General features: G+C 41.2%; 1 protein-coding gene across 2 annotated transcripts in view; it reads left to right on the forward strand.

Annotated features, from left to right (window-relative positions):
• ZBTB49 (zinc finger and BTB domain containing 49) overlaps window positions 1-12,685 on the forward strand; it is a 174,205-nt gene extending 161,520 nt beyond the window's left edge. For both annotated transcript variants that reach the window (XM_085642425.1, XM_085642426.1), the window contains exon 8: window positions 11,605-12,685. In XM_085642425.1, the coding sequence (XP_085498551.1) occupies window positions 11,605-12,152 (548 nt within the window). In that variant the 3' untranslated portion in view covers window positions 12,153-12,685. The remainder of the gene's footprint in view (window positions 1-11,604) is intronic.
• Window positions 12,686-13,546: the final 861 nt, after the last annotated feature.

The following is a 13,546-nucleotide window of genomic DNA, read 5'->3' on the forward strand; positions in this document are numbered from 1 at the left end:
TCCCGGCACGGGAGGCTTGGACAATAGGTTTCCTGCCTTGGGAGGTGCGAGCACCATCCCAGACAGGCCTTAGTGTATTGGGGCAGGGAGGGATGAAAGAAACGAGACAGTACCTGGGGCACACAAGGTGTCCCATGCATAGTCCAGTTCAAACCGGTGCTGGGGCACTCCAGCCCCAGTCCTGGCGCGAAACTGGACAAAGGGAAGGGGGTGTAACCACCCCCCTCCCAGGTCCCACCCATAAGGCGTGACCTAGCAGGCAACCCAGCCCCCCAGATTAGTATAAGTGTGGTAGCTGGGCCCCAGAAGATTAGATTATCCTGAACCTGCACCTTGAACAGAAACTCTGGACCTTCGACATTCGACGAAAGAAGAAGACTGAAGAATCTCCCTTGTGGCCAAGGAGTGGCTACCCTGTGCAAACAGGCACCATCAAGAGACTTACCCTTTGCTTTGCTGAAGTTCTACGAGGGACCGACTGCAGAGCCCGACCAGAATCTTGACTTCCAGACTTCTCCGACCCTGATCCACATCCACAGCCGAGCTGAGATCCGTGGAGGCGACGAGAGACGTGGGACCGGCTACCTGGTATAAGTGGCGAGTATCTTCCAGCACAGCTTCTGAGGTACCCTCGAAGTTGTGCACCGGGGATTGAGAAGCCCCAACCCCAAGCACCATCTGCACCGAAGATCAGCCCCCCACACTCCACGAGTCCTGCGTGGGGCCCTTCTGCATTTTTCTGCTTGCCGCGTCTGTCCGGTTGCTTGCCCGTTGGCTAGCGGCCTTTGCGACGACACACCCTTGAATCTGCTGGTTTGGCTCCTCCAGACTGGCTCCTGCTCCTCTGCCAAAGAGAAGCACCCCAGACCTTCCTGGTCTGCACCAGAAGCAAGTCCTCCATTCTTCGTGGGTTCCGCTTGCCAAGGCTTGGCGAGTCCTCGTTCGACTTCGACGCCGCCGACAGCAAGAGCCCTCGTGGGACAGCTTGCCTCCTGGTGCTGGTCGTCCTCTACGTCTCCTGGTACCCGTGGCTGCTGCGACAAGCTTCACCTCTTCGCCTGCAATCTTCACGACATCGCCTGGTTCCTTCCTGGTTCCACGTGGTCACTGGCTAGTGATCCAGACTCTGTCCCTTGTGCTTGCAGGTATCCTTCCTTCTTGATCCCGGCCTTGGGATCCACCGGACACTCTTCACTGACTGCCTGTCAGCAACTTTCCTTCAGGCATCCATAGAAGTCCACGACGAAACCCGACGCAAGTTCACACCTATGCACCCGCAGTCCGTGGGCTAGGTAACTTGGGTACTCCGGTGCTCACAAGGGTATTGACTATCCTAGGGAGTAGTTTCCGAGTCTCGACTTTCTAGCTATACCAGAAGTGTCCTAAAACTGCTTATTTCTAACTGCTAGTGATTCTATCGACTTTTACGCATTACGCGTGAGTGTTTCCACTCTGCACCTGAATCCCGTGGGCCTCCCACTTCCTAACTGTTGGTAAGGTAGTGTAGCCCCAGCGATTCCCTAGGCCTATTCTATTCCCGTGACAGTGGTCCTTATGCCACTTCTTTAGTATATGTTTTGCGTGGCCCCTAGGGCCTAACTGTATTACTTACCTGTGTGACTTAATGTATGCTTAAATAAGACTGTGTTGTACTTACCTCGAATCTCATAAAGAGTGCTGAGGGTTTGACTAGAATAAATACACTTTATTTTATATATATATCTGTTGTGTTGTCCTTTCATTTGGTATTCAAGGGATTATATATGGTATAACAGCTGGCTTCACATGCCATTCAGAGTTTAGCCTAAGACTGCTCTTGTCCATGCTACCACTAGGATAGCTGGTCTATAAGGTTGACTTTACAACCAATCACCATAAGGGTTGTTTGGACTGATCTAAGGTGTACACTAGAACTAGTGACATCATACATCAGGCCAACTTCTCACAATATGCAAATCACAAGGCTGCTTTCTATTAAAAAAGATAAGCATCCTGATAGATTAGTAGAGGAGACACTTCTGCTGACACCGAGGGTCCTGCATGCTGAGAAATCACCAAGCAGCAGTCTGACATGTCGTGAGGGGTGTCCAGTGCGTGACCAAGACTGGGTACTTCACTCTATTCCATCAGGTAATGGGGTTGGTTCGTCCCTTAGGGGGGATTCTTGACTTTACACCTACACACACTCTAGGGTAGGTTTTGCATGGGTTTTGCATAGTATGAGTATGCTCGATTACTGCATTGTGTTCTATTTCTGCATATATACACTGTTTTAGCACCATGGTAGAACTGTATCTACTATTTACGCTTTTGGTGCTTGTAATCAAGTTTATCAGCTTCTGTCTACATTGCAGCACATACATTTTATGCAAGAGTAACGTTGGTTCAATAAATATTTTTGAAAACTGTAGTCTCTGTATATTTCTCTGAGAATAAGTGAGCACGAGTGACTGAGCGAAACGTTCTGTACTGTTTTCACAATCCTTGAAGGGTCAGGCTGATCATCATCATTCTTTATTAGGATTTCATGTATAAAACCATACATAAATAAGTAAAAAATATGACATGTAGCTCGTGTCTCGATGTCCGTTCCCAAGGTCAGAAAGCTATAATGGTTGTGGGTGGCAATAAAAGATCTCCAAACATTTAGAGGACTGCTTAGAGGTCTGCTATGTTGATGGTAATATTCAACTGTCTGCCCTCCCGCATATTGATGTATAACAAAAGCATAGTCTTATGCCAGGGGGAGATGTCAGGGTGGTCATGTTCAGTGGTTGCCAGAAAACCATTTGCTCCCTTATAGGTTAGGGGGTGCTTACGTTGGCACTGTGGGCTAGTTGCTCTATAGGCCAACATATCCTGCACCAAGCCCCTAGTTTGTTGTCCAGACTATGTACAAATCCTACATATTAGGAGGAACTACACGACAAATCCGTAAAGAGGATGACATACGTGTCCCGATAAGCTAAAAGGTTTTTAAATTGAGAAAAATAGGAAGAGGATTGCTGTTGCGACTCTGCACTTACAAGCTTCCATATACTTAACCAAAGAGCCTTTTTTCCATGATAAAGTTAAGGAAACAAAGGATATACAAAGGATCAATATTATCTGAAGTAATTTAGTAAGTGAAGTACGCAGTTTGGTTTCCAGATTACGGATAATTAAAAGACATCCGGTTTGGATTCCATCCCTGTGGGGACCTCATGTGGCTACTGGAACGTGTGACAGTGTTGTACCTTTAGATCAAAGATTCACAAGTAAAACATGTTTTGAATTAGACTATGGTAGAAAATTACATGTCCTGAAGAAGGTGGTCTTGAACACCGAAACGCATCAATGCACAATTAACACCAAATCTGGAAGACATTGAAGAACACAGTAGATAGTAGTGAGCTTGTGATACTCTGTGACATAAATAATGATCCAGTAAGATTGGTGACTGTAAAGACATGTGACTGTCTACTGTACTCTCTATCTATTTCTATAAGTTTGTGTAGTGAATTGTCATATTTTAGAATATATTTCCTTCTCTCCATCAGAAAGGAGTATACAATGATACATTTTTCCCAAATCATTGATTGATTGATTGAATTTTTAAATGTTTATCTATTTTAATTATTGTGATTCTGGCATTGCATGCACTATTGGATTCATAATATAAAGGTATATGTGTACTAATCTCAAATTGGCTCTTAAATGAGATTGGATATATGAATAAAGGAATACGTATTTTTTTATATGAAGAATATATAAATGTTGTGTTGAACCTTATTTTTATCAGGGGCGAATTTGGAGTATGGAATGAGATTGAAATATAATGGTGAAAGTATGTTTGATTTGTGATATGGAAACGCAACAGGAATTTTAAATATGACTACGAGTCTTAAACGGTGCCCTGTCCCAATGTGTAAGGTGTATAACAGATCTATTCAGGGGGTCCTCCAAGAACCAGGATTTCAATAGGATAGAGAATGCACAGGGATGAAAGGTGCTCAGCCAAGAATGCAAACAGGCTAACAGACTTGATAGTTCACATGGCAGAAATAAGGGCAGCTTAGTGACTTGTATATCTGTAGAATCTGGATTATTACACACAAACTTTATCGGGACTGATAATTACCAGATTATCTCCCTAGTAGGTGGCAGTTTTAAAAATATCACTCTGGTAAATCTTTACAATAACATCCTTAGTTCTCGCCTTGACCTGGTCCTTAATGGCCTAAAGGCCGACTTGATTAAAACTGAGTCTCACCTTAAGACCGACATGCTGCTCATCTGGGTAGGGGATTTCAATTGCCCACTGTGTCCACTCAGCAATGGAGGCACTTGTGGTCTGGATTCCATCAGAGGTGACACCTCTCCCCATTTTTCGCATACCAAATTAGGAGACCTTCTAAACGGCTTAATATTTCATTTTAATTTATCCTTTATGAATGAGCTGTGTAATCCATCGAAGTGTTTCAAACCAACCTTCAATGGGAGAGGTTGTCACTCTATAATTGATTATACCTTGATATCCTCCAGGTACCCAGAGATTATATCAAACTGGGAGACACTCGATTGTGCCATTAGCGACCACTACCCAATAATGGCGACCTTAAAACTAACCCTTGCTGCTGATGAAGATGTAAGGGTGAAACTGTACCACACCCCGCCACTTGCTCTGGGAACTACCATGGGGCTCTACCTTAAATGGGATAAGGTAGTTCCCCCAGTTTTTCTCAACTCTCTGATTAATAACACATACGAGCATATACAGATATGTCTGTCTACTATAGAAAGCCCTCAGGCAATCAGGCACTCTTTCTCCGTTATTTCCTCAGAGATTAAAAAACTACTCTCTAGAGCACCGAGGAAAACCTTACAAGGCAGCCCTGGCTGGTTCAATAGGACCTGCTCAAAAGCCCTGAAATATTTAAAAATTACTTTAAAAACGAAACCAAGAAATCAGCTGGAAATACGGCAGGCCAGACAACAATATCGCGCAGCACGGCAGACAAGAAAAAAACAGCTGAAAGCAGAGGCCCGGTTAGCTTTACAGGAAGCCTCCAATAATAGGGATAACACTGCTTTTTGGAAAGCAGTTAATGCACCCTTTCTGCAGTGCACACAGCCCACGAAGATTGATATGGCTATAACTGCTGAAACTTGGGTCAGCCACTTTGGCACCTTATACGACCTAACAGACCACACAGTGCTTGCGGATACTTTGGATATTCATCATAATCCTCATAAAGAGCTGATTGCTTCTAGCTCTTTTCCCTTAGATCTTACCATTGATTGTGCTGAGGTGCTTGTGGCACTGATAGAAAGCCCTTCCGGGAAGGCTCTTGGCCCTGATTGTGTGCCAATCGATGTTTTTAAATCACATCTGGACTTCTGGGCTCCTCTGCTTACTAATGTTTTAAACTCCTTAAATTTTACAGGCTTCATTGATACATGGCCCGAAGCGGTTGTTGTGCCGATTTTTAAAAAAGGCGACGGGAATAACCCCTCTAACTATCGCCCTATCTCACTGCTTGACTCTCTAATGAAAGTGGCAGGGCGAATTATATTAAATCGCATTCACGATTGGCTGGGCGAACAAGACATAATTTCCAACTTACAATACGGCTTCAGACAGGGTAGAGGTACCATCGAGCAGGGCTTGAATTTGACCCTTATAATTGCCAAGTACACCCAGGCAAAAAAGGGGAATCTCTTTGTGACCTTCGTAGACCTTAGCTCTGCATTTGACTGCGTCGATCATGAGCTCCTTTGGGAATCCCTTGTTGAGATTGGCATAGAGCCCCCCATTCTTGCATTTATTAAAGAGCTTTATAGGGGAGCATCAGCTCGTGTCAGATATGGTAGGCAGGGAGAGTGCCCCGACAGGTTTTACATCAGAAGAGGTGTAAGGCAGGGATGCATTTTAGCCCCCCTGCTCTTCACCCTTTATATAAACTCTGTCGGCCATTATCTTAATAGGAATTATCATGACTACCCTACCATAAATGGGAAACCTAGACCTATACTTCTCTATGCGGACGACGCAGCAATTATGTCACAGACCCGCATGGGGCTTCAAAGAGCAGTGAAAGATTTTACTGAGTTTATGTCACAGAGAGGTTTAAAAATTAATGCATCCAAAACCTTTACTATGTCCTGCGGCCAAGGAATTGGAAAAAAACAATGTTCCGTCTTTATAAATGGCAGCAAGCTTGAAAGTGTTGACCGTTTTCCCTATCTGGGCATCACTTTCGAGAAGAAGGGTACCTGGCGGGCTGCCGCCCAAGCTAGAGGAGCTGCATTTTCTAAAGCCTTAGGTGCATGGATTAACTTTTCTAAAAAATTGGGGGGACGCCCGATCACCCCCTTGTTACAGATTTACGGAGCCAAGTGTGTTTCGACTGCCATATATGGATCTGGGATTTGGGGGATTGAGCAGGCTGATCACATCCAGCGCTCTGAGAATTTATTTCTGCGCTATCTTTTGGCTACCCCTCGTTGCACTTCCATATATGTAATGCATAATGAACTCGGCCTGACATACATCAGGGATATTATAAAATCTGCTCCTATTATTTTATGGCATAAAGTCTGGACCACCCCTGAAACACACTTCAATAGGGAAATTATCACCGATTGTCTCAATCTGGATGAGGCTGATAACCTTAAATGGTTGAATTACGTTAGAAACCTGTCACGTGATATAGGGCACCCAGAATTTTTCACCGACCCTTCAACTTTAAACAACATACCTAGAGTTACCTTAAAACGATTAGTCGCTACCCACCTGGCTAATCGCCGCTGGTCTCTTGAAAATTCTAAGTGCACGGTTGTGGAGTACCAACATTCTACCATCGTTGAAGGGATGCCGCAATATCTATCCTTAATTCCATCCCCCTTCACCCGTATGCTCGTGACTCGTTTCCGTACTGACACCTTTTTCAGATTGTTAACATTCCCCAATCAGAACTGTTTGTTCAGAAATTTGGAGAAATGCCCATGTGATGGTTTGTCATTACAATCTAATATTCATTGCATTTTATTTTGTAAATTTTACCAACTGCCAAGGGTCACTTATTTGAAACCACTGCTTAAATCGTAGGACAGCTTACCACAAAATGAAAGCACTAGATAACCCACGAGCCATTGCAGTGGTTTCTCTTTATTTGAAAATGATTGTTAGAATAAGGGCATCCATGCAACCTTGATGATTAATGCTTTCCTCTATGTCACGCATTCTTTTATACCCAAATGAATTTGATAATGGGTTGCTATAATATTGAAATTATGCTCACTATTATCCTCTCTTTTAAATTTTTATGTCATTTATGATATTTTAATCATGATTTTTATTGTACTTTTTATGATAATGTTTTTACATTTCGAATAAAGAAATTTGAATTGAAAATTGAATTGACTTGATAGTCAAGGTGTGCATACTCACATCAGGTGATAATCGTAAGCGAGGCAAGGGATCAGATCCATCATCTTGACAGAGGTGTTTCTGTATGCCAGGATTTATCTTGTGACACATTACAGAAGTAAGGAGACCATTTCAGTCAATCATCACTGAATTAAATGGAAAACAAATTCACTACAGATGAATTTACACAACTATTACAGTTTTGGTGATGTGGCTTAGAACTTGTCATCACAACAGCAAAGGTAGATAAAGATAAGTCAGTGAAGAAGAAACAGAGAAGCGCTATTGGAGCCAGAGATCAAGTCATGAAGCATGAGAGCAAGATTAAAGATGGCCTTGAATGTTTTGACCTGGGTTACAGGTCACTGATGGTGCGTGGGTTAGGCAAGTTGAAAGTAAATGGAACTTCACAGACTCAGCAGCACTTTCATGATGAGAGTGACTTTCACTGAAGTCGGCTGAAGCACAGAGTGACCTACTTATTGGATCATTCTCTGAAGTTATACAGTCTATCTTATACTGCTGAGGGTTAGCACTGGCCAAGTAGGGGAGATGTTGGGTTTAAACTCTTCTGTTTCTCACCACAGGCATAGGGCTTTAAAGTAACAGTTGTGGGAAAACTAATAGCTATTGCCACAAATAAAAACAAAAGATGTATTGTGGAGCATAGGCTGCATAAGAAGATGGCTATATTCGTAGCATAGCATAAACCCTATAGGCTAGCATCTTTACTGCAAAGAACCAGAGAATCAGATTAACATACTGAAAATGCTAAACGCAGAGCAAACCCTGCTGCTTCCACCACAGCAAACATTTTACTTGAAAGGTAACAGTGTGGCTTAAATCCAGGTTCGAAGGCACAAGAATAAGCAAAATTGTACTTTTCTGGAGGAATTCAGGGTTTTTAAGGAGACATGATAAGAAATGTAAAGCATATTCGCAGAATATTATATGTAATTGCACGTATGGGGTCAGGAACAAAATAATTCACTTTTGGGTACTTTGAAAAGTTCCTTTGCTAATCCTTTCAAATGCAAAGAAAAATGTATTGGGCTTCTCCATAGATGCAGCTGATGTAAAATCTGCGAAGTGTATGAATGATAACTTTACAACCCTAAATTGCTGCTGTATGGTGAGTTTCTATAAAATGTTAGAAGATATTCTGTCTCGCATTTTAGCTGATTATTTAATTTGTTCACTGAAGTATTGTGTTTCAGGCTTCTATGACAGAGGGCAGCATAACACGAACAGAACACCAAAACAGAAAACATTGAAAGACCCCAACATTGTAAATCACATCGATTGATTGCCCTGAAAAATTCTGAAGCCAAATGTTTGACAAAATACACAGTCTTCTGATAGTCTGATCAATCTAGGTATGACTCGGGTTCCCAGATACATGAAAACATAAGGGATACAACCTGCATAATTGAAAAGGTTCAAAAGAAATACATTCCTAGGTAGCAATTGCAGTTAAACTCAGAAAAAAAATGTAATACTGAGACCTGGGTATTTATGGAAGCAGTACTGAAGAGAATTGGACTTATTGCGCATTTACAAATTAAATATGTTCTCTTACATTTACAGCAAGATGTCCAGATCTCAAGTATCTGCTTCAGGGGAAAGCGGGTTTCTTGTTAAATGGTGTTTTGGGGAGGATAGTGAATTGGAATTTGCCTTCCCAGTCCCTTCATTGTTTTGTATGTATATAGAGGATTAAGATGATGCAGGGCTACGGTGCAGTATATTATTTTGTGAAAACCATGCAGACACCAAATGTCAACTAAACAGCAACTCTGTTCCCTTTCTCCAGACCATTCTATAACTCCTAGTGTTGCCTGAGTTTTATTTCCACATAAGTGACAGGAAATCACCTTAGATTGTTAGGTACTGCCAATAATTAGTGAGGGTTGTCGTATCAAGTTGCATACATCCCATTAAATGTTCCAGTAATGATAGGTCAGGCCAACTAAAGACCTTTTGTTGCTCTCCTACTGAGGAAGGTGGAGCGTTTGCTATTGAACAGTACAATCCAAGAAGTTTGTCTGCCCGAGTTAGATAGAGGGGAAAACTCCATCTGCTTTTTTATTCCATAGAAAAATTGATCCCTAAAGCCAATTATAAATGTATGTCTCTTGAAGCAATATGCAAACACAGTCCATATGAAATTGACTGCAAAATGTGATCCTACTCATAAAAAAAGGGTGACTGATTCTGGTTCTGAAGGATGAAATCTTCTACACCACAATGCATCCAGCACATCACCAGTGATTAAGGTTTGTGATAAGTGTCAAGCTGTATCAATTTCAAGTACATTAATTTGGGATAAACATGTTTACTAAACGTGCGGTGTATTTATTAATGTTGTGTTAGAATATTTAAAACATCAGCGTGTTCATGTCTACCCATACCTGGAAAATTGTCTGGTGAAGGGGAAGAAAATTCAAAAATGCTGCACCACACACAATAAACATTGTTTTTTAACAATCTTCAGTACACAATGTGAAAACAAACCTCATTTGCAGCTTCACCAGATTCTCAACCTCTTGGGATCAACCCTCAACTCGTTTGTGACAAACCTCTGCTATACAGCACAGATTTTTTGCATTTCTGAAAAGTTTCTTTTTATTTAATTAGGTATAACAGTGCATAGCAGTACCACACAAATACATATCAATGTGATTCCCCTCTCTCCACCTCTCTCCTTTGCACAAAATCTGGCCCATCTGATGAGTTCTGGTTTCTTAAGTGTGATCAGCTTTCTATTCCAATCACTTTTCTGTGTCAATCCCACCCTGTTCTACCGCGCCTCTTGTAGTCTTCATTTCACCTTATGTTGCTCCTCTGTATTTCGTCTGCATCATGCACAGTGTTGATTCCAAGTACAAAATCAAAAATGGCCATTCCGCAAAAGTGCTTTGCAAACACATTTCCTTGAGGGGCTGGAAGGATCTAGTATCGTTGCAGGAGTACAGCAGAAACTACAGTTGTTGCGCAAGCATAAACTTATAAATGGTCAGTAAAGTTAGCTCATTACCTGCAGAAACTGGAAAGGAGGTCCCCACCCCTCAGTTGTCCAGGATTGGCATAACCGCCTTGATTTTGGGGACAAAGGCATCAGGTTTGTCTTCTTGCAGAACATATTTTGGGAATGGAAAGCGGTTTTGCAGACCTGTTGAGCAGAAAACATCAAGTGATACACAATGGTAGATCAAGGCAAAATGTTCTCACTAAACACTTTCACCAGTAGGGAACCCCACTTATCAATTTGTTTGCACCACACAAAACGAAAGCAAAATGCCAAAACAAGTCACTGGACAATGCTATGTGGCTAGATTGGTCACTATGAGAACTACTCCAGCTTAGGCAAGTCAGCAGTGGTTCTTCTGTTGGAGATAGCAGTATATCTATTCAGCTATGTACCTAATCAGACACACTTGTTATGCCTTCAGTCGTGCTTGGTATTCTCACAATTCTGTCACAGTAAAAAGATTATCATGCTGCCCCAAAGAAAGGTACTTACTATCTGTAATAGATTGTGATATCTTTTTATACCATATAAAAATGTAATGTATTACCTTCAAGCGGAAATATTTTCTCTGCAAAGTTGTAAATGCACAGTAATAATGTTTTATAGATTAAAATTAGGGCTTTGTACTTGTGCTGACGGAGACTTTAAATTGCATTGGAATTAGGTTGACTTGTCAAGGTTTTTTAGGAGCATACGTGTGAGTAGATGTATTTCACTGAAAGTAAAGAAGAATGGCAGAGAAAATGAGATGCTTTGTAGGAGCTGATGCTCTGAATGAGAACATTTGAAACAAAGCAGTTGCTTCACTCTTGGAATAAAGATATCTGTAGTGGTACAACTACTGAGTTGAAGTGAAATGTGATGTAGCCATTAGCTTACATTGTGATCTTTAAAATGTGATGGCCCATTTAAATGACACATTTCACGTTTTTTTAAAGTTTATATTGAACCTTAACTTTAGCTGCTTATTTTTGGTGAAAGTGTTTTGTATTATTATTACAATTAGATATTTGACTTTTATATTTTATTCAGCCAGTCACTTCTTCTTGATCAGATCGTGGTAGACACAGGATGTACGCTCGAACCAACGTTTTTGATCTAATTGACATAAAGGTTTGCTGTTATTCAGAATAAGCATTTAATGTCACTTTTTATCCGGTAGGAAAACGGTTTGGAGGGTCTGGTGATTTACGACGACATATGAGGACACACACCGGAGAAAGGCCATACACGTGTGATACATGCAATAAGTGCTTCTCCCGTTCTGCTGTATTGAGACGACACCAAAGAACACACTTTAAGACCAACGAGAGTGACTCCACTATTGCATTGGAGGAATTTTCTCAAGTAATGGAAAATTCTGACCCAGAAAGGTCTCAGAATGGTGATTCATTCACACACAACGTTTCTCTTACATTGCTACCAGTGTCCGATAAAATGCCTGAAGAGTCAAGAACTGAATTTAATAGAAATCCTACAGGATCCACCTGTGAAACACAATCCATGACTGTACACCATAAAATCTCAGAACCAGAGAAACTGAGGTTTAAAGATAATAAGGTTCCTAAGCCTTCTATACAGCAAATGCCACCTCCTCAACCCTATGTTTATGAAGAAGTTGAAGTTCAGTCTTCAGATGAACCATATCAATCTGACAGTATGTCTATTGTTCGTTCAACCATGGCAATTATGAATTGTAATGAATTGTAATGCTCCATTAAGCAATAGACCAACTACCGTGGCTTTTAGGAACTTTAAAGGGCCTTGTTTTTGCAGCATTATACTTGAATGTGAATGGCGGGGCAGAGTGGAACTGAGTAAAGCCAGTGAGCATTTTAAAGCTGTAAATGATTGGAGGCACAACAAAAGCACATGTATATTTTTAAAAGGTGTACTCTGTCTATATTTATGTATGTTATAATTTAAAAATATTCTTGCCGTTAGAATGCACAGCTTATTAAGCTTTCTATCACATTAATAGAAAACTCACTGTATTGCCTCCTGTACACGTCAATGCCCATTCAGGTTTTGTTTTCTTCACGTTATATGTTTCATGAATTGCTTTACCTTTTTGAAAGTATGCCTGTAACATATGTAAATGTGTTTGAATGATGCTGATGATTCATTGTATCTTTAGTGCTCAGGGTCTCCGGTATGTGATGAGTTCACTGTTCATTTTGATTTCATGTTTGGTAAACTATATTGGGCTCTTATTTTTTGAGATTAAAAACAAAATTCGAAAATGAAATTGTTGTGCAAAGTCAGTGCTTCGAGAAACATGATGTTGTTATTTTAGTATTTGTCATTAAAGCATGAAATGCTATTGGTAACATGTTTCTTACATATTTGTTAAAGTTGAGCCAGCACATCATTAATTTTGCCTAGTGTTGGGCAACATCATTTCTGCTAGCAAACCTTGCATAAGACAAGTCTCTCAACATGAAAATGCAATGCTTGTCAACTTCATACAGTTTCACCTTTGAGACAAATGTACCACAAGTCTTTAGTGTTGGCAGTCTGGTTAATGGACTTGTAGCCTAAGCAGCAGTGCCCATCAGAGGCTGCAGATGAGAGAAGAGTGTTTGGATAACTGGGCTAGGCAGGAAGTCATAGGCACTTTGATTAATCAGAACAAGAAGTTAGTGTGTTTAGAAAAGTACAACCGCTCCAGAGGGTACAAGCTTGGAAGACCCACACGCTTCCTATGTACACAACAAAGGAGGAAGAAGAATACTGTTGCGAGTAGCTACGCGGGAACCACAGGACAGCTGCTGAGTTGCAACTGAAGGTTTTTTGTAGAAACATAACCTCGCGTCAATCCACTTCAAGGAGTCGGGGTCAACTGACTCCTCTGGAGTGTTATCAGCCTCACATTCTAGGAATAATATTCAAATGGATTAAGTTCCATCATAACACAGCGCCCTCCCTTACACAAATATAAGCAAACCCAATAATAAATAAGAACACTAGTAGAAGCACAAAACTAAAACATGAGAATGGAAAACAAAACATAAAAAACCTTACCCAAAAGTAAATACAAGAACATAAAGTACCCTCAGAACATAGACCTGAAAACATACACCTATGAGACACATCACCTTCTC

This window comes from Triturus cristatus, chromosome 2_2 (assembly GCF_964204655.1).
Source record: "Triturus cristatus chromosome 2_2, aTriCri1.1, whole genome shotgun sequence".
Classification (NCBI taxonomy): domain Eukaryota; kingdom Metazoa; phylum Chordata; class Amphibia; order Caudata; family Salamandridae; genus Triturus; species Triturus cristatus.